General features: G+C 40.4%; 1 protein-coding gene and 1 pseudogene across 2 annotated transcripts; both read right to left on the minus strand.

Annotated features, from left to right (window-relative positions):
* Positions 1 to 55: 55 nt before the first annotated feature.
* Positions 56 to 17434, minus strand: phtf1 (putative homeodomain transcription factor 1). Of its 2 annotated transcripts, none has more exons than XM_056273462.1 (17): positions 17075 to 17434; positions 16673 to 16821; positions 16516 to 16572; positions 16330 to 16399; positions 16063 to 16221; positions 15311 to 15491; positions 14940 to 15060; positions 14012 to 14212; positions 13452 to 13706; positions 12692 to 12820; positions 11815 to 12084; positions 11178 to 11309; positions 10971 to 11057; positions 10488 to 10643; positions 10210 to 10305; positions 9777 to 9902; positions 56 to 921 (listed from the first exon to the last, which is right to left on the minus strand). In XM_056273462.1, exons 2-17 carry the CDS (start codon positions 16706 to 16708, stop codon positions 901 to 903), a joined length of 2097 nt encoding a protein of 698 aa, XP_056129437.1. In that variant the 5' UTR covers positions 16709 to 16821; positions 17075 to 17434; the 3' UTR covers positions 56 to 900. The 2 variants fall into 2 exon arrangements, with proteins under 2 accessions (XP_056129437.1, XP_056129436.1); XM_056273461.1 differs by having other exon boundaries at positions 13452 to 13709.
* An 867-nt stretch (positions 17435 to 18301) lies between these two features.
* Positions 18302 to 19166, minus strand: LOC130108209 (olfactory receptor class A-like protein 1; annotated as a pseudogene).
* Between the last annotated feature and the right edge of the window lie 2345 nt (positions 19167 to 21511).

The following is a 21511-nucleotide window of genomic DNA, read 5'->3' on the forward strand; positions in this document are numbered from 1 at the left end:
GCTTTAGGATGATAATGAAGAAACATTTGTGAATTCTGCACACATCAAATGATTGAAAAAAAGCAGTTTTATTCACCTCACATCTATCAAACAATGCATCTCATTTAAGCATAACTATAACGTCTTTGCATAGGTGTTTTTAGTGATCAATGGTCTTTAATAGAAAAGGCAATGATAGAGGTCCAAGAGTAATCATTTACAGGTGCCTTTACAACAATAAAGGACGAAAATTGAATCCCCAATAAATAAAGCCTACTTCCAAGCTATGATGAATTCCACTTCAATAGCACAATAGGTATCAAGTAGTTAAGTCATATGAAAATTCTTTCTATTAGATTGGCTACCCATTGTTATTTACTATCTGTAGATAGGCTAATACACAGGGCTTGTGGTGCAAAATAGGGAAACCATAGTAAGATTATGTAAAACATCTGAAAATCAGATCACATAGAACCCATCTGCATATTGTCTGCATTTCTCATGCTTGACAATTCATTCACCTATCTTTAAATTATGCATGTTCACAAATCTGGATGCCGGTGAAGCCTGCCAAGTTCTCAGATGACAACCAGTGAGAGCCATTTTCTGCTACAAACTCAGGGACATTCAAGGGTCAAAAAGGTGAGGCACTGCATTACTGGGGCAGCCGGTCAAGAGGGGTGGGTCGTGTCAGTTGTACAGCCAGTGGCGTAAAGGCGATTGTCACAGCAGCACAAGCTTGTAGTGTTAAATGACTACGATGGATTCAGGAGATTGTTCAATGTTCCTTGGAAGGCACAGAAGATAAATACACCGTCAGTAGGTTTGCACACGTTGTATAGATGGTTGGCTGTCTCGAGAAGACAAAAGGAGCTTGCCGAGTCTCCAGTGTCACACAATTAGTGGTTTGGCAAATTCACATTATGGCTTGATCTTCCACAGCTGGGGGAAAAAAAGACAATGCAAAGAAACAAAACAAAACAACAACATTAATTAGAAGAACAGAGTGAAGGTCATCTTACTCAGGCAACATCTCCTTGTCAATTTGAATATCTATCCTAGGTAGACACACAAACACATATTCAAAAAAATAAAGTGTCATGTACTGTTGTGTGCTGTCACAGAAAGAAAAAAAATACCTTGATTTTTACTGAATTCCATTAAAAATATGGTGAATGAGTCAAATTCAGACATATTTGGCTGTGCTTGACTGGACGGAGGAAATAATACAAAATCCCTACGTCTATAAAGAATATGCTTATATAAACCTAAGCAATAGAGAAAAATAAAAATCAGCAATGCACATCGATGTTTATTTTCAGGACTTGATCTCTTTTTACATACACTTCAGAGGATCCTTGACTTACTAAACATAGACCGGCAACTATTTTTGCCATCGTCATGCCATTTTGTACTCACCATCACAATCCGGACCCCAGTTCATGTGAGCATGCAGATCTATCTAGGTCTTTGCAGTTTGACATTTCATGTATGCCACAAAAGTTGTGATGAGAAAAATGCAGTGTCTTGGCATTTTAACTATGCTTATTTGTAATACACTTCAAATTTCAACATTAGCCTATATGACAAGGCATTAGAATCATAGCCACAAACTAAATTACATTCTGACATCAACTGTGGTTGACTTCCATCGTCTTTTCTGTAAAACTAGATTTTGAAAAGAGGGGGTAAAGAAGCTGTCAAAAGAGATGTCTTTATTGAACCATTATGATAAGCCTTACCAAACTGATTTTCTAAAATAAGTCTCCAGAAAACTGGGTTGGTTGCAAAATGGGATTTCATCTTCAGTATTAATGGAGCAAAATTTGGTGAATTTGGGTGGGTAATTTCTTACACGCTAGCGTTTGTTTTTGCCAAAATCAGGCTCCTCCGTAAAAAAAAAAAAAAACCCAAAATGTTCGATACGTACCAAAATGGTCTCTGCACATACTTGAACAGTTTTGGCTTTGTCTAAACAAAATTGTCCTTACTAACAAGGGAGGGGGCAGAAAGAGGGATTCATCTCTGGTAGGCAAATTTGATCTCACTTTTTTTTTTGTACTTCCTATAGGGGAAGTTTGTGAAACCCATCAAAACCATTCTGCACACATTTGAGATGATGTTTTGGTATCGTATAGAAACATTTGATCCTCTTGTCAATGGGTGAGAAATAAAGAGAGGGCTTAATATCAGACAGGCACGATTTAGTTCCTGCTAAAATCTGACTCCCCACCTACATTAAAGGCACAAGTTTTAATTTGTACCAAATTATCAGAATTGTATTATACCTGATTTATAATAAATTAAAAATGATCAATTATAAAATTAAATTAAATTTATAAAAAGGGTTTATTGAAGGAATATTTAGTGAAACCCTGTGCCTCAGTAATATTTACAATTTAATTTAGCAGACACTTTTATCCAAAGCGACGTACATCTGAGCTAATACAACACAAGCAAGGATCTCGTCAGGAGGCGACAATGCAAGCGTAAAAAAAAAAAAAGAAAAAAAAAAGGTTCAAGTCCGATAGGACATAGATGTCAACAGGCAGGAGAAGAGTTACATAGAAGAGTTACAAAAACACCGCTAACAGAATGATCCCACGGTTTTCCTCAATTCTCCTCTATTAACACCATGGATGAAAGCATTTGGAGAATGATTTAAGCAAGAGACACACATAATAATTTGATAAAGACATACCTCAACAACTTCTCTACCCCCCCTTTTTTTATATGCATCTTATTAGCAAAGAGTGCACGTCAGCAGTTGTATGGCTTTGAATGTCTCCCTCCTTCACTTTGGCTTTCCCTGGCAGGGTCAGTAGTTATTTGAGGATCTTATCATTTACAGATTAAGCACAGGTTATTGTGTAATTTACAAAGTCACACAACTTGCTGCTATGATGATTAAGTAATTTTTCTGCTTGTTAAAAATCTATCACCCCAACAATCTGGGCAGCCAAATGTTAGCGGCCAATTTTTATTACGCCGTGCAGTCCTGCATTCATGAATGACTGTTTACACTCCACACAGTCCCCCCGGTTAGGTCCATAGGTGTAGATTAAATAAAAACAAAACCTTAGTAATATAAAACATGATCCCTCCAGTTCGTTATCACCTGTTGCACTGTGTAATCCAGCTCTTCTAAAGGAGAGTTCTCTCTCATCCCATGGCTCTTACAATATCCCTGTTAGGAGTAGGCCACGATTTAATACCCACTACCCTTTACATTATGTGTCTTCAACTGTCAGGCCAGATAATTTGGTTACAGTCTGCTGTAGTTTTGCTCTTTTAAATGCCCAGTCCATGTCAAATAAATCTTTCATTCTCAATGAATAGGCTCGGTACATTAATGTCGCGCTGCGGAACTTCCAGGTGTGTTTGTTTGCATAAGAACTTCCAGTACACTCGGATGCTTACCTCCATGTGTCCAAAATCTTAAATTTCATCCGAAAAATCAATGAATCAAACAGGGCATAAAGGGACGTTCAAGTATCAGCGCCGTGAATCAGGCTCCACTGAGCACTGTTGTGGGCCAGTGTGTGAATTCGGGCGGGCTATAATTCTCTTTTAAGTTTCCATTCATTCCCTAGTAACCGCGAGGAAAGAGCTAAGTGGCTAGCGAAGATTCGGAGGGATGCATTACCATCACCAAGAGTACAAAAGTGTGTAGTCAGCATTTTGAACCGGGTGATTTCGCTGTGCCAGCTACAGGTGTGTTAAAGAGGCTTAAGAAGGGAGCTGTCCCCACACTCTTTGGGTGGAATGAGCACTCCAAACCCACACCCAGGCTAGGTGTGTGGGAGCGCCGGGAGAGTCCTGCTGTCACCCCTCTGCCAGCTCTGGACTCCTCTGATAATGAGATGGATGTCAGCAGTTGCCTGCAAGAGCATGACTCTTGCGTGGCTCCTAATCCTGCCGCTTTGGATGATGCCCTGGCCCAAAACGAGTCAATGAGGAAACAAATAAAAGTGCTCCAGAAACAACTAGAGACCGTCCAGCTACAGTCCAAATTCAACCTGAGGCGATTTGCAGGTTCCGATGAGGACATTCAGTTTTACACCAGGTATGTCTGATTTGTATCATTTCATTTAATCGCCCCTGCCAAATTAACTCACCTGTTCAGTCCCCCCCCCCCACACACACAATGCCTCTCTCACACCCACCCACATGTAGTAGATTGCAAGAAGCACTGGCCTGTATGTTAACAACTGTACAGAAGATACAATGCAAAACTACCATGTCATGTAGCTCGAAATATACATCTTAAACTCCCTTTCTTTTTTGCTCGGCTGAGCTACCAAGGAAGCACTCACGATGCGATGTACATCGTTGACCATGATTTTAGGGAGGTCTTGCAAACAGTGAGTGTAAAACAAAGCCATCTCTTCACTCAACAAACCACACCGGAAGTTCTTGTGCAAGTACTCGTACGTCGGAAGTCGAACAATGCCATCTTATTCACCCAGGCTATTACTTCTGTGACAAAGTGGGTGAGAACACACCATTTGTCCCATCATCAATCTTAAATCATTTCCAGGTGTTGGCTTTGCCTGCCACAGTGGTGCAGCCTAAACTCAGGTGCTGCTGATCAACTCCAAGGGAGTATATAAGCAGTAGCTTTGGAGTTGTTAGGGGGCTGTAGGATGTCAGGGTGTAGATGTGTGCACGAGATGTTGAATTGTTGAGTTTTGTTAATTTATTTGTTACTTTAAAGCTCATTTGTTGTGAGTTTTGTTTGTTAGTTTAAGCTCAACTATTGGGAGTTGAGTTTGTTCAGTTCATATGTAGCTACAGGCTGTAAATAAATCATTTTATTATATGGAAACAGTTTTGAGTCTGTCTCCTACATTTTAACCACTCAGGCCAGGCTTCCCCACAACTTCCCTCAACCTTGACTTTCGATTTCTTACCGATACCTGGCTTAAACCTAGGGAGTGCTCCCCTCTAGTGGAGCTCTGCCCACCTAGCTATAATTTTCTGAATGTACCCAAGTTAACAGATCATGGTGGGGGTATAGTAGCTGCTTTTTAGAACCATTACACTTGTATTCCCTTTACTTTTGGTTCTTTTAACAACTTTGAAATCTTAACTTTTAAAATTGCATGTGATAACCCAATTTGCTGTATAATCATTTATCGACCCCCCCCGGCCCCCCCATTCATCTATAGGTTTTCTAAATGAATTCTCTGAGGTATTATCCTCTCTTCATAGGGCCACTATAGTTGGTGATTTTAATATCTATCCACTATCCAAACCGCTTATCCAACTCAGGGTCACGGAATGCTGGAGCCTATCCCATCAGTTCATATTGATAATGCTTTTAACTCATTTGTCATAGATTTTTTTTTTAAACATTTCTAAATCTTTCAACCATGTGCAGCATATCACTAGCCCCACTCATAACCGTGGGCACACCCTTAATTTAGTTTTCACCCAGAACATCTCTAATTCCTTGAATAAGATTGATTTTGTCTCTGACCCCAAAAGTTTTACCTTTGTTGCTTCTTTACCACCTACTACAGTACCTCAGAAATGTAAAATTCATTCTCGCATCTTTAATAAGCAGTCAGCGGCCATGTTTTCTAGTTACTTTTCCAGTATGGCCAGCTGCCCTCCTCACTTCGCCAATGTTAATGACCAAGTTAGTTGGTTTAATGATTTGTGTACATCTGCCCTTGACGTTTCGGCTCCATATACTTCCAGGGCTTGTCCCAGTTATTAACACAACCCCTTTGATCAATGAAAACATCCGTCAAAAAAGAAGGGAATATAGGAAGGCCGAACGCAGATGGAAAAAAAACTACTCTTTAAGTTCACCAATTTCATATGAAGGCATTATTATCGAATTTGAATCAAACTATTAAAGATGCGAGAGCTGCTTACTTGTCTGACTTGATTGAGAGTAATAAACACAACCCTAGGCTTCTGTTTAGTACTAGCAATCAGCTTGTGAATCCCTCTTCCTACCATTTCTGTCTGTTCTGCCAATGACTGTGAACATTTCTTGTCTTTCTTTGTTGACAAGATCAGTGGTCTGAGGTCCAATTTTACCCCATTTCCCCACCTGCCCCTTTCAGCCGTCTTAACGTCAGAATTTGCTCTCATTTCTCTACAGTTCCTTGTAAATACTGTAGCCCTTATGCATCCCTCCTCCAGACCCTGTGATATAGTTCCAATAAAATTCTTAAAATCCATCCTCCCTGGCTGAGGTCCCAGCCTGCTCTCTATCATCAACTGCTCGCTCACATCTGGGTCCACACCTAACTATTTTAAAATTGCCTGTGTTCAGCCTCTCCTGAAAAAAACCCTCTCTTGATCTGGAAAGGGTAGAAAATTATAGACTCATCTCCAAGCTTTTTTATCCAAAATCCTTCAAAAAACAGTTCCGGACCAAATCCTGCAGCTTACTGAGGGTCATGACATTTTCGATGAATTTCAATCTGGCTTTCGTCACAAGTATAGTACTGAGACTGCATTACTAAGAGTGTCCGATGACATTCTTATGCATGCCGATAAAGGTGAATACTCTATTCTTATTCTTCTAGATTTAACCGCTGCCTTTGATACCATCATCATGCCATCTTACTTGATAGGTTGGAGAACTGGCTTGGCATTTCAGGTACAGCGTTAAATTGGTTTCGCTCTTATCTGACTAATAGATATTTTAATGTTTGTATTAACAATCATGTATCCTCATCAGCTCTCCTACTGCGTGGAGTCCCTCAGGAGTCTGTCCTTGGGCCAGTCCTCTTCTCTTTATAAATGCTTCCTCTGGGTCATTTGCTTAGTCACTTTCAAGACATGTCATACCACTGTTATGCCAATGATATTCAGAACTATTTCTCTGCCAAACCCAATAACCTGAATCTACTGTCCTCCCTCCATGATTGCTTAGCTGCCACAATAGGATGTCCCTTAATTTCCTCCATCTAAACCCTGACAAAACTGAAGTTCTCTTAATTGGTCCTGAGAAGTTTGCCACTGCAGTTGTTCAGTTCATTGGTCCACTTCAAACATCAAACCTACCGCTAAAAATCTTGACACCATCTTTGACCAGAATGTCTTTTGGGGGGGTGTCCAGGTAGCGCAGCGGTCTACTCCACTGCCTACCAACACGGGGATCAATGGTTCAAATTGCCGTGTTATCGCTGGCTTTGTCGGGCGTCCCTACAGACACAATTGGCTGTATCTGCGGGTGGGAAGCCAGATGTGATGTGTGTCCTGGTCGCTGCACTAGTGCCTCCACTGGTCAGTCGGGGCGGGGTGCCTCTTCGGAGGGGAGGGGGAACTGGGGGGAATAGCGTGATCCTCCCATGCGCCAAGTTACCCTGGTGAAACTCCTCATTGTCAGGTAAAAAGCGGCTGGTGACTCCACATGTATCGGAGGAGGCATGTGGTAGTCTGTAGCCCTTCTCAGCTCAGCAGAGGGGGTGGAGCAGCAACCAGGACGGCTCAGAAGAGTGGGGTAATTGGCCGGATACAATTGGGGAAATAAACAAAAAGAAAAGAATATATCTTTTGATCACCATTTTACTAAGTTTGTCCAATCCTGTTTTCTTCAGCTAAGAAATATTGCAAAAATCAGAAATAGTTTGTCTTTTAATGATATTGAAATATTAATTCACACTTTCATTTTCTCCCATCTAGATTACTGTAACTCCCTCTACTCTTGCCTCAACGAAGCTACTTTAAATCACCTACGGTTGGTTCAGAATGCAGCTGCTGGACTACTAACTAGAACTTGCCATAGGTCTCATATTACCCCTATTCTTGCATCCAACCCTCCATTGGCTTCCCCTAAAATTCAGAATAATCTATAAGATCTTATTGATTACATCTAAAGCACTGCATGATCTTGCCCCGAGTTACATTTTGGATCTTCTCATTCCTCATTCCACTTTCTGACCACTCCTATCCTTAAACCTCGGTCTTTTATCCATCCCCCACTCCAACTACAAAACAAAAGGTGACCGTGCTTTTGCAGTTTTAGCCCCAAGTCTCTGTAATAACCTTCTCCAATCCATTAGATTTGCTGAATCTTTGGACTGCTTTAAGCGGTTTCTAAAAACCCATCTTTTTAGGCAAGCCTTTTTAATAGATCCCCATCCTTTCCTTCTGTTTTGTTTGTTTTTAGCTTGGTCTGTTACTCCCTGTGCCATGTTTTATATTCACTCAATTTATTTTATGTATTTATTTGTATTTTTTTGAGTGAGTTTAAAGCACTTTGTAACTGTGCTTTTCAAACTAATATATAAATAAAACTATTCTGCAAAACATGTTGGACATGGCCAGTATCAATGCCACTTGTAAACCTTTAGTTTTATCTTCACATAAAACCAAAGATAAAATGACAGCATGTGCAAGTTTTTCTTTTTGTGTGATTCGCAGTTGCTTTGCATTTCACTTTTATCTTTTGATTTGGTTATCATGTTTTAGGGATTTGCATTCATGCTTTACCCTTCCTTATTTGTGACTAGCAGAGGTACCCGGCGTTGCCCGAGGAAAATGTTCTCACCAAAACAACCAACACGATCTGATCTTTACAATATAATTGATGATGAAATATAGGATAATTTATATGATACATGTGATAAACGAATGTCGAATAAACGAATGTTATTAACGAAAATGATCAAATGCCATAATTTTCAATCCATTCATCAAGCTTTTTTGCCAATGTGTGTATTAATTGCTCAGTGCTCAAGCACTTCAGGGTAAACAACGTTGCGTGTGTTATTATTTGGCGCTAGGATAGAAAGCTTTTCTGCACTTCCAGTTGTGGAGGCAGCTACATACAACTGGCCATGTGAGAAACATGGAGCAGAAAGTATACTCCAGTCGTTTTAAAAGTCTGTGTTGGTTTATGGTAAACATCAACAATCAAATGTCCCCCATCACCAATTGCAATTCCACCAAATTGTGCGCCAAGATTTCAATGTCTTTTTTTTAAAAGTTGTACGTGGTCCATCTGGAGGTCACTTTTTTTCTTTTTCTTTTTTTTTGCTTGCTTGTCCAGATGGAAAAGGTTTAAAGTCACTTAGGCTAAGTTCAGTCATGATGACATAGTAGTATTTCCATGAGTAATGGGGGAGATGTTTTGTTTGTGGACACTACACTCCATCGCCACTCGGTGGCACTGTGAGCCAATGGATGGCAGAGAGGGACTGCTGTAAGGGGACAGAAGAAGAACCAGAGCGCGCAAAATAAACGCAATTTCGCAATGAAATCACATTTTTACTTGGTTTTGAACTGCACAATCCTTGGAAAGCGCTGATTCTAAATATACTTTTCTTTTTGTGTTACAATGATTATTTCTAGAGTTTTAAGCGAACATACAAACATACCCTCTCGCCTTATATATATATATATATATATATATATATATATATATATATATATATATATATATATATATATATATATAGATGCGTTTATTAGACACTTTTAAAAAAAAAACTTTTTTCCACCTTTATTGGATAATGATAGTAGAGACAGTAAAGGCAGGGGAGAGAGAGGGGATGACATGCAGCAAAGGGCCTGGGCCGGATTTGAATCCAACCCACTGCGGCAAGGACTCAGCCTTATGTGGTATGCGTTCTATCAGGTGAGAAACCATGGCATCCCCATTCATTAGGCATTCTACTGACTGTACTGGCAGTCATACTTGAAGCCACTACAAATGGAATGATCCGAGTGTATTTTCTGTCATTTTCTATTTTAAGTAAATTTTACCCCCTACCATTATTCCAGAAATGAAGGCGCTGTATCAGTTTAACAGAAAATACTCTACTCACTCTGATGTTAAAGCCCAGCAAGTCACTGACCACAGCAGAGACAGCAGAGAGGATTACAACTCTGGTGATGTTATAGATCAGTGGGTTCACTGTCAGACCCAGCAGTCTGAATGGGGTGTCCAGTTCCTGGTGTGGGTGGAAGGGCAGGGGTAATCAGTATTTTTTTTAATAAACATGTACAATAAACATACTGTCCCATGTACAGTGTGGCCCATATCTATATTGTTCTTGCAATATTTATTTTTCAGTCTTTGAAACACTTAAAAGGGACAGTTGTAATGGATGACCAAAGTTGGCCTCTTGGCCAACTCCTGCGCAAAAATATAATTTTCACATTCAGCCATGATAACATGACAAAATATGCTGAGATAACCCTTTTGAACTTACCCGGGGAAGCCAAGTTTAAAGCCAAAGTGGCGGAATTCAGGCTTACTTTCATCAATTTTGTTGCAAGTTTCAAAACGTTGTTTACAATATTGAGCTCTTCTTTCTTGTTTGGCTTCTTCTCCATCTTGAGATATAAATTGATCTAAAATGAGACAGTTTTACACACAAGGTGGTATGGTCAATGATAGAGGATCTTCCAAGTATAATTTCATCTTTTACTTTGTAAGAAGCGATTAATAGTTGCAAGAAGCGATTAATAGTTGTAATTTTGTTTTTCATCATGTAAATAAATGTGTGTCTATATCAAGATATACAAATCCATACCTGCTCAGTGAGCAACACTGAGGCGTTGCTGTATTTACAGTTGGTCTCAGAGCCCAGGGTGGCAAGGCGCAGCAGGAAGAGGAGTAAGGATGCTTCCCAAACCATCAGCTCCCAGTTGGTCAGAGAGTCCAGGAATGTCTTGTGACTGTGTAGGAGCTAAGATATGAGCACACAGGTCATATTGCTTTGAGTTGTCGGTAGACTAGAAAAGCGCTATATAAAATGCAGTCCATATCATTCCGTGTTGTTATAGCTGGTAACAAACTGCCAATTCAAATGACCTGGAAATAAAAAAACATAGCTTTCAAACACCACTACACCTATATGAAAACTAACTGGATTTTTCTGTGTGTTTCATAAGTAACAGCATTTTCATCTTTTAAAACCTGTATGTGCATGTGTGACTGTGGAAGAAACTGAAAACCAATCTACAAAGATATTATCTCTTATCAAATCAAGGCTGTTCTAGTAGATATAACTGACCTGAGCGCAGATGGTGAAGGAAATGGAAAGGGCTACGAGAAAGATGGTGGAGACAATGACGTCAACGGAGCGCTGGGGTCCTCGTCTCTGTATTGAACAAGCAATTCAATGAGTCCACTGCAAAGCCAGGACCATGAGTGGCCTCTAATGGGAGCAACAGTGTATTAACACAACACCTGAGAACCTCAAAGTTGAATAAAAACTAACCTTGAGAAAGGAGCGAAGAGATAGCCACATCTTTATGTTCTGAACTTTTTTCAGCCTGAAATGTGGGATCTCAGATTTCTTGGCCTTCCGTGCTGATGTAAGGTGGCTGAAGAGCTTGGCAAACAACAGTCTCTGTTGAAAAAGCAAACAAACCCTTGAATAATTTCAGCTCAAGCTGTCCAGATACAACACAAATGATAAAGACCAAACTGTCCACCCCCCCCAAAAAAAATCCTCTTTCCACACTCAATCAATCAGTTGTGAAAAGGGACAAGACAAAGTGGAGACAAGGGGATTGATAATGGTAGTAGTATGATTATTGATCTCTGAAGGGAAATTATTTGTTCTTGCTCCCCTTTAGCGTGGTCACAGTGCAGGTTCAACCACAGAACAGCATCCCTGGATCTGGCAGTGGGGTGGATGCCTGTTGATAATAAACCTAAGCTAGGCTTATGTGGCTGACAGGTGGTCTCCAAGATTACTTGAATAAACCTGGTTCCCACAGGGACATGTCATATTGGTCACAAATGGTGTTTCAAGTCTGTGACATCACAGGTGTGTGTCCCATAGCTGTCTGAGCCACCAGGATATAAACCTAAGTAGAGGGGGAAACCTTAGCCCTATCAGTGCTACTCACCTGTTTATAAGTTCTCTCAGCCACACACATCATGAAGAAGAAGAGGCCAGTGAGGCAGACTCGCTCCAGCATTGTGATGAGGAAGAAGGTGTAGGCTAGGATGTCGGGAGGCCCCATGGCTATAGTTACCAGCTGTGTCAGAGACTGGTGGCCCAGGCTAGACCTGTCCAGGTGTTGGGCCAGGCGGAAGGCAAAGGGAAGCAGGGCCAGGGTGGCAGTGATGAGCCCACCAAGCATCAGGTAACCCATACCTTGCTCCACTAACTTTACCTGGAAATTAAAAAGGATGTCATCTTGTCAAGGCTGCTAAACATGAAGCACAAGTACAGTCCGGCTATAAAATAATTCCTGCGGGTCTGAATGGACACTGAACATACAAATACATCCAGATCATCTGAAGGACGGAGTTATTATAGTGGTTCATGATAATTAATAAAGATTGCCTTTGCAGGTGCAGAACCTGAGCTCCACTTGCAGTTTAACTTTGTCTAAGGCGCAATGGCATACAAATGCCATTGTGCCGAGCCTGTCGACAACACAGGTATAAAAAAATAAATTAAAAAAACAAACATTGTACTTTTCCAAAATTGAAATTTCAAAAGGCTGGAGGATGATTATGGTTCAAGTATGTTGCAAGCCATAAAAAGTTGCAAACCAAAATTTCAAATTCTTTCATAAGATTGTCCCAACTTCCCCCATCATTCATTGTGTAGACCTATAAGCTATATACCTCCCGTCTAGCATCAATGTAAGAAAAAAACAATTCTAACAAGTATTTTCTAGTATTATCCGGCCTAGGTCTGTTTGACATATTATATAGTGCTCTGTCTTTGACCAGGAAAGTTTATATGTAATGAGCGGTCCTTAGGAGGTGTACCCGTGTGAGGATGATCCCACTGATCTCCAATACTGACATGTCTGCCTTCTTGCACTCGCCCTGCTCCCAAATGATGGCACTGACGCGGTCTCTAGATGGGTGGCAGGCCTGCAGCCATGATAGCTGGCCCTGCAGTGTGACAGAACAGTTGAAATGTATTTCTTATTAATGGTCTATGCATGGGCCGACTAAGCACATGCTAGACAGAGTATATCACTGTGTTATGAGGCATAAAATTCAAGTGCGTCTGTTCAATGAGCGTATCAGAGGGTATTAATAAAGTATTAAGATAAGACTGGTATTTCTTTAAATGGTGGAGCATGGTCCAAGATTAGTTATATGAATTTACTGAAGGATAGCTCCCTTGAGTTGTAGCATCTCATTTTCAAGGGGGTCTTATAGACAAATACAAAATTATAAAACGCATACAAACATAAACAGCATTGCATAAAATACACTGCAAATACACAGCCAACTCATAAAAGTTCATAAAAAGGGTCACTGATACTCTGTAATTTAAAGGAGGAAAAAAAAGCAGTGCTAACAAACCTAAAGATACACCTTTTTGACAATAATAGGAAGGTGGGCATCTTAAGTTTGATCAAACAAACTGATCACAAAAAGCCATCAAAGCCCTTAGAAGTAACCTTGACCACCTTCACTTCAACGTTTTTGCATATTTTTGCTCAAGCCATATTTGTTTACTCAAGCAAAAGCAGCTGAGGACAATTAAACAGGACCAAAAAAAAAAAACACTCACGCCAGCCATTCCCTGCTGTAGGCTCTCATCATCGCTACTCAGTGTAGTGACTGGTGGGAGTGTCATGCCACCATTGTACCTCCCCTCCCCCTCGCTGTCACTGCTGCCTGTGGAGGCAGAGTCGGGCCCCTGGAGAAGCTCCTCCCACATGGTGTCGTCTGTGTCAGAGGCAGGCCGGGAGCCTATGCTTGGTCTGAGGCGCTCCAGCTCCCGAGGCTTCACCTTGATGTCCTTAGCTGGACTCCCGCCTCCTTCCTGCTTTTAAAGCACATCAACTCAGGAGTTTGAGAGCGTCCAGAAAGAGCCAGTTTATAGAGTCAGTATATAAGTATCAACATTAATGATAGGAAACGGTCTAAATATAAAACATTCTCTGTGGGTCTGAAAAGATGTTGGATATGAATCAGGGATATGCCAAGAATAAAACAATAAAAAGCCAGAAAATGCAATACAGTTGTAATTTCCATGATTTTTTTTTGGGAGGGGGGGGGGACTCTGCTCACCTCGATGAAGCCTGTCTTACAATCAAAAGAACAAGATCAAGTGCACGCAAGGTGTACCTGAGGTCTCAATGCAGGTTCTGAAAGTAACTGAGCACCTCTCTTCCTGAGGATAGAAATAGATGAAGTGCTTGTTGGTGCAGTGTATCTTTCTTGGCGAGGTGAGAAGTCAGTGACTTGTACTGAGTCTCTCTCTTCCTCTTCCTCTTCCTCACTCGAGAGTTCATCAGATGCCCCAAACCCTGACTTTCTTTTGATGGTCTGTAGTGGCAAAGAAAGGAGAAAACTGAAACTGGCTCCTGAAGCTGTATTCTGATTCGCAAAATATCCATTCAGTCCCGAAGAAACAACCAATCACCGCGAAGGAGCATCCCTTACTCAATGTCAATTATGTTGTGTGTACATGTAGGACAGCCCAGCAATTTGGAAATAGCGATCTTTATAAATACTTCACCTCTAAGAAAACAGTGCTTGATAAAACAATATTGGTGTAACTAAGAGATTTGCTGAGAAAAAATGTAAAGAGGGATAGCTATATCATTCATCTACAGGTGAAATCATTATGCGTGCAAAATTCAATATCCAAAATAAGTTTTTGAATAACATCATTTGATTAAAGCACACAATTCTAAAATGATTACCATAAATAAACAAAGAACAACACATTTCTTTAGAATGCAAGTAATCAAAATTCAACTTGGCATTAAAATGCCTGCAAAAACCATCAAAACAGGTGCCAGCCAAATGCTGCTCAAGTTTGCCTATGGCATGTAAGCCTCTAAACCCTGTTAGCCATTCTGAAAGATAGCAATCTATTCCTTCAGTATTTTGTTGGCTGAAAATTAATTTGACTGCTTACAGATTCAACTGGTTAATGAAAGTCTGATTCCTCCAGTCACTGTGAGTTATTGACCCAGAAGTTAGTTTCATGCTTTGCTTCACACTCCACTAAAACACACAAACAACTCATTCAAATGATTGACTTTACCCTTCTATCCTCGGTTTTGTACAACCACTGGTTTTCTTGAGGCTGCCAGGAATTCTGTTGCTCTGTGTCCCCACTGTCTTCCTTTTCTTCTGCTTTTTTTATCCCTCTGCCTTTCCTTGGCCTGTTGGTAACATAATAAATTACAGTCAAAGACCAGTGGGTATGCGTTTTCCGAATAACATTATCAAAGACACCTGGGCTGAGAGCTTTGGTTAGAGTATAAAGGCTTTTTTTCTTTTACATATAAACTCAAGTAAAGGTCAATAACAAAGGTAATTCTCTGTGCAATGGGTGAGTTTATGCATGCACAAGGGCGAGGGGGCATGTTCGTACGAGCAAAGCAAACATGCAATGCCTGGCGAGGACCTCACCTCCTTCTGCGTGCAGGGCTGGTGCTGCTGCTGGCAGCTGGACTGCCTGAAGGACTGCGGCTGGATTCGGTTGACACAATTTGGCAGTGCACTGTGCCTAGCAGGAGCAACAGACACATGGGCCAAAACACCTCGCTGGCATTTGCCCCGGGGACCTGCAGATACAGCAGCACTGCTGCCACTGTGGAGAGCAAACACAAAACAAACAGTAAGCACAAACTAAGTGTTGAACTGAGCCCCTGGTACAAAGTGTGAAATCATGAATAAAGCATTTAAATATATATATTAAAAAAAAACTATACATGATAACATAAAATAATGTAAAATTTAATAAACAAGAGGTTTCAGACAGGCAGATGTCATATTTGTGTAATTTAGACATGAAAAAAAATGGTGTAAATTGTCAGATGGGGAGATGAAAAACCCAAACCTGTATTTAATTAAGTGGCTTTTTTTACTGCTCATTTACATTTCAAATATCCTGAGTGAGAGGGTTCACCATCCCAAAAAACAGTGTGAATTGTGGTAAAGAGAGGTGTAGTCAAGTCAAGTCAATTTTACTTGTAAGCCCAATATCACAAATTACAAATTTGCCTCAGTGGGCTTTACGGCAATACAACATCCTGTACTTAGACCCCTGCATCGGATAAGGTACAACTCCCTTAAAAAAAAAATCCTTTAACAGGGAGGAAAATAAAGGAAGAAACCTCAGGGAGTCTGCATGGAACATTAGACCTTAGATTTGGGCTAACCTTGCATGAAGTAGATCACCAGGATACATGTGGAAATGTACTTTGATGTCACCTGGATCCACCACTGGAAGAAGAAAGGGAAGAGCAACACTCTGACCAGGCCCTTACGAGTGAGGGCTGTCCAGGGACTCTCTGGCTTGGCTTTGCTAAATGTGGATCCTGAGAGACAATAGAATAGTGTCCCATCCTAAATCTTTCCTCAAATAACCATCAACTGATTTCAGCATGAAGTAGTATACAATTTATACAGGCTATACTCACACTCACCTCTTACCAAGTCAACATCAATGAGGTCTGGCTTGATGTGGCCTGTCCTCTTTGGTTTGGGGTCAATGCCCTAGGTAGTTGGCATCCAGGATAGTTAAGATTCATTGGTGTTGACTGGTGATGTAGCATTTTAAACCTTGACATTTCTCTCTTGGTAAAACAATTTTGAAAAAAAACAAGTCTTACATTCAGATCTGCCTGCTCGAGAGATTTCTCCCAGACTTGTTGATCATAGGCTCCAATCTATTTCAAGAACATCAACATCAACGTTAATCTAATAACGCCGCTGTCTTACATACAATCATAGATGTCTACACGCTTTGATATAGCCAATTACGTTCACCTTCTCTTGATACCAGGCTATTCTTGCCATTGTCATTTGATGCTGGACCCAGTGGACTCGTTGTCAAGTCATTTCACAGAGAAGTCGGAAAAGTACTGTGATTGGCAGCAATCAAGACTTATCACAACACAGAGCACATCGCAGAGAACCTGAAATAACAGTGACGTTAAACACAAAAGCGTTGAAAAAAACAAGCTCAGCAGTTGAGTAAGCTAAACACATAAAACAGCATGTACAAAGTTAAAGGCTCTATCGTAGCAAGTTGCGATACAAGCAATGGAACAAAGTGAAAGTCAGTAAACTAGCCGTTAGCTGACAATTGATATGTAACGTTAGGTAACGCTAGCTAGCCCGCTGTGAACACTATCGTTACATTAGCAAGTAGCCAAAATGCCACCTTACCTGAGACATACAAATCCCGCCGAATATAGAAACAAACTCCTAAGTAATCATTCTAGCTAAATCAAACGATTGGTTGTTGAATACGCTCTTGTCGTCAGTATCGGGAAAGTTGGGCGACTTGGGAGCAAAGCAAGACAATCTTCGACTTGACTAGCCGACATCAACTGGCTAACGAGTATCACTGCATGATTTACACTAAGACCGAAGTCAAAGTAACAAGACGCGCGTCTAAAAGAAATTAACGCACTTATGCGGCAGCTTACTTCAGTGTCAACATCACAGCTATACTAATCGGAGGTGTTCCACTCGAATAATTTGCTCTTTTACCAACATTTGGACGCCCCAAGTCCTCCACTTCCCTTTTCCGGGGTTTCGGTTTGTTGACACGCTGCCCAGAAGTTGTGCGTAATGTTTAAACCAATGAGATCAATGGACGCGACTGAGCTCAGAGAGAGGGAGAGGTCAGGCTAGAGAGAGGTGAGAAATAATAGAGAAGCGCAATAAAAATAATTATAATTGGGGAGATAATGGAGAAAGTTGAATCTGTAATGAACCAAATGCACGGCTTGCTGTGGGCTTACGTATTCAAAATCAGAAACTGTGCTGGCCTGTAAGTAAAGCCATCACAAGGGCCAACCTAATACAAAAAACACAACTATGATCACTGCAGCACAATTAAATTTTGGTCAATTGCTGGACAACAAAACAGCATATACATTAGTGTGGCCAAAGTATTGTTGAGTGGGTCGTTTGACCTACCCCAAGAAACAAAAGGTCCAAAAACTCTTGGGTATTCAATGAAACCAAGCAGCGTCTACTCTTTAGGAACAAATGACGCTCCTAGTCACTACCATATGATGTTTGATTAAGTTTGAAATATTAGTTGGTTATCCTATTAAATTATCCGACTAAGTTTTAGTAGTCTGTGGAATATAGTGTATTCATATGAATCATACTATGAATACTATGAATACACCCCGAATTCATAGCTATACTAGGTCAAAGGCCGGCTTACATAAGGCATCCCATGAACAGAATTTAAAAGGTCCACATTTTGGGAAGATGTGATAGTAGGGCGACCACATCCCTGTAATTTGTAATTGGTCAAAATGTTCAGGGCTTTATAAAATTAGCTTTTTGTAACTGACAGGTGAGGCCACATCCAATTTTAATGCAAAGTGAATGATTTGTCATTATTCCTGAGTGTTCACCGATGACTGTTCTTGCTCACACAACCTTTGCTTTAACCTTCTTGTTAGAGGAGATGATAACCTAAAGGCTGAGGAAAGCATAACAAGATGAGAAGAAAGCCATCATATCAGCCACCAATGGTGAAATTTTTGCCAGTGTCAGCATGGAAATCCAGATCACATTGTCAGTGCTGAAGAAGACCGCATACAGAACCACCAGGGTGACAATGGTTTTGGCTGCCCTGTTCTCTGCCCCACATCCCTCGGTGCGACAAATCCCTTGCAATTGTTTGCTATGGCAGTGGAGAGAATCAATAGCATGTAACCACTGGAGCCCAGCATTAGGCCCACAAAGGAAAAATCTCTCCCTGATACAACAACCTTGTTGATCACATATGACAAATTGTCTCGGAAATCAACATGGCAGAAGCCAAGGTTGAGGGTGAATGCAGGCACAGTGCCATTACGTGAGGCAATAGAAAAGAATGGGGAAGCAATGCATATAGTGATATCAAATAGCCATAGCCATGCAAAAGTGGACAAGACAAGGGAGGGAAGTGGTGGATAACCGCAGTCCTGCAGGAGTAATGGTCACTGCCTGGAAAACACTCAGCATGTATGTGACGGAGACCGATAAAGCCCGGGCAATGCAGTAGGAGTAGATCACAACCTTGCAGTCAGCATTGTTCAGCAGGTCCTTCATTCCAAACACAGTCAGGTCTGGAACGCAGCGTGTGAGCAACAGCATCAGTTTTGTGAAGGCCAGGTGGCATAAGATCATGTCCAAAGGAGGGAGTTTGTGCTCAGTGGCTGTAAACCATCGTCACCACAGCATTCCCCATGATGTCCATACCTGTTTGCAAGAGGAAGGAGACCCCTCTGATGGTCACACATAGATCCATGACACTAAGCTCTGCAAAAGTAATAATTAGCAAAGAAGACATAAAAAATAAAATTTGTTATGAATATATAAACTGGAATACAATACATATCTTCCTATTGCCTTCAGGACTTCCTTGAGTGAAACTGATGAGCTTACTTTAAATTGTAGGATATGATGAAAGTCGGCCTACAGTCTGTTTCGCCTTAACTATGAATAATTGCCAATTAAATTTAAATTTATAGACTCATATGCCATAGAGAACATACGGTTCAACAGTACAGTTTTCAACTCACCCTTAAATTAAAAAAACATGCTAAAACCAGTTAGACCCCCAGGTAGTCTTAAGGGCATGTAGGAAAAGCTTTTTAAAGAAAGATATCATAGATTTAGTGCTATGAGAAATCACACCTGTATGCGCTTATACATTTAAAAAGTGAACATTAACCACTTTATCTTTAGGTCAGGAAAAAAGAGGTATGCACCGTATTTCCCTGACTACAAGTTGCACCAGAGTACAAGTCACACTCAGCAAAAAAATGTGTTGTTGGGAGAAAAAAAACAAAAAAACAAGTCACTTCAGTGTATAAGTCACATTTATATGGTGGTACAGCATTTTCAGTTGAGTCACAATATTAAACAGTGCAATCTAATGGGTTTAGTTGAAATGTAGTGTATTCATCCAACAAGATTACATTGTGTAAGTAGCTTTGGAATATACATAAGTCGCAGCACCAGCCAGATGAGTAAAAAATAAATAAATACATTTAAAAAAAAACAGCAACTCAAAGTACAGGAAATACAGTATGTCTATGATGCAGTACAGATGTCCAGCTCCATAGGAGAATAAATGGAAAATATGGAAGGAGTGACATTTCCTCATACACTTGGTATGATATTATGGAAAGAGCTCACTTGTGTTTTGAAATTTATAGCACTACAATAACTCATCAAATATTAAGGTTCAGAGACAAACATAATTTGTACCCTCAAATTCACTCTTGCTTTTATTATCAATGATGCAGCTTCAGGCAATACAGCCACACAGCAGCCCAGAATATAATGACAGGCTGTAGCTCTGAAAGTGTTTATAAATACTAATTTATATGCCCAAGGTCATATGAATAACATATGTGTGTTCAACTTGAGTGGTATTCCCTTATAAGTTCCAAATCATGTCAGCATTTGAACTCCATAGATAGAAGAAGAGCAATGTCTGTCTTGTGAAATAGAATAATAATATTATTTATAATAATAGTATTATCAATGGGGTTAGACAGCAGAGATAAATAGTCCCAGAAGAGTTACTGTGTGCAGTTCTTATCAATGCAAGAGTGGCTGATGGTGCCATGAATGAGCCAGGAAGAGTTCTTCGGCATGCACAGCTGGCACTTGGGTATACTATGCCTTTCCTTTCCATGTCCTAGGAGTATACTAAAAGACACAAAGAAGCAAGACAATTAGCCGTATAACAATGCACGTCTTCTCTAATTAGGGGCATTGGGACAACCAGCCATTGTTCGTTTGCTTATAGTGTTGTGCTGTTAGCTTCGCAACAGACTGGAGAATGCAGATTTATATACCTCAACAGAAGTTTGTAGCGGTCTTCACATTGATTTGTCAGCACTATCAACAGCAATTTAGAATTCACCTCAAACGCACTCCAGCTTAATGCCTAGCTGTGATATCATAATTTTGCTCTTTGGACAAAGTTAGATTGTGCCTTTGTGATGAGAAAATCGTTTTCTTTTTTTTCCTTTCTCCTGGGAACTGGCCTGGATACAAATTATCACAGAATTTGTAATATCCCCATGTGTTTGTTTTGTGTGTACATGTTCAGAAAGCTAATTAGAATGGCAGGTTCATACATGTTCCTCTCATGGGACTTTCATGATATACACCCTCCTTGTTTTCTTCATGATACGAGTCTTGATATGCCATTTGTTGTTTAATTCTATTGTTCCCCCCTCCCCCAACGACAATAAAAACACAATTCAACCATCAGATGTTGAACTTTGCATTTAATACTGTATAACTGATACAGAATGGAAACACTATTGTTTCGGTGGAATGATATTGGTTTAACTGTCATTAACACATGATGCATGTAATTCTGTGTGAAGCCACTGCTTCCTGATTCCATGGTGAAAACATCTACTTTTATTCCACTCTTTGAATGCCTATACCATGCTCTTAACACATTTAGAGAACCTATTTGACTTCTGTGTGTATAGTTTTGTGTCAAGCACTGAACTAGAGCAGGACCCAGAATGCAAACACACTCGAGGAGAAGGCAAAAATCAAGTCCTTTATTCAGCAGAAGGTTGGGTGCACACAGTCAGTCAGCTCAGCAAAGGTATCCAAAAA

Source organism: Lampris incognitus, chromosome 2, assembly GCF_029633865.1.
Source record: "Lampris incognitus isolate fLamInc1 chromosome 2, fLamInc1.hap2, whole genome shotgun sequence".
NCBI classification, from domain to species: Eukaryota; Metazoa; Chordata; class Actinopteri; order Lampriformes; family Lampridae; genus Lampris; species Lampris incognitus.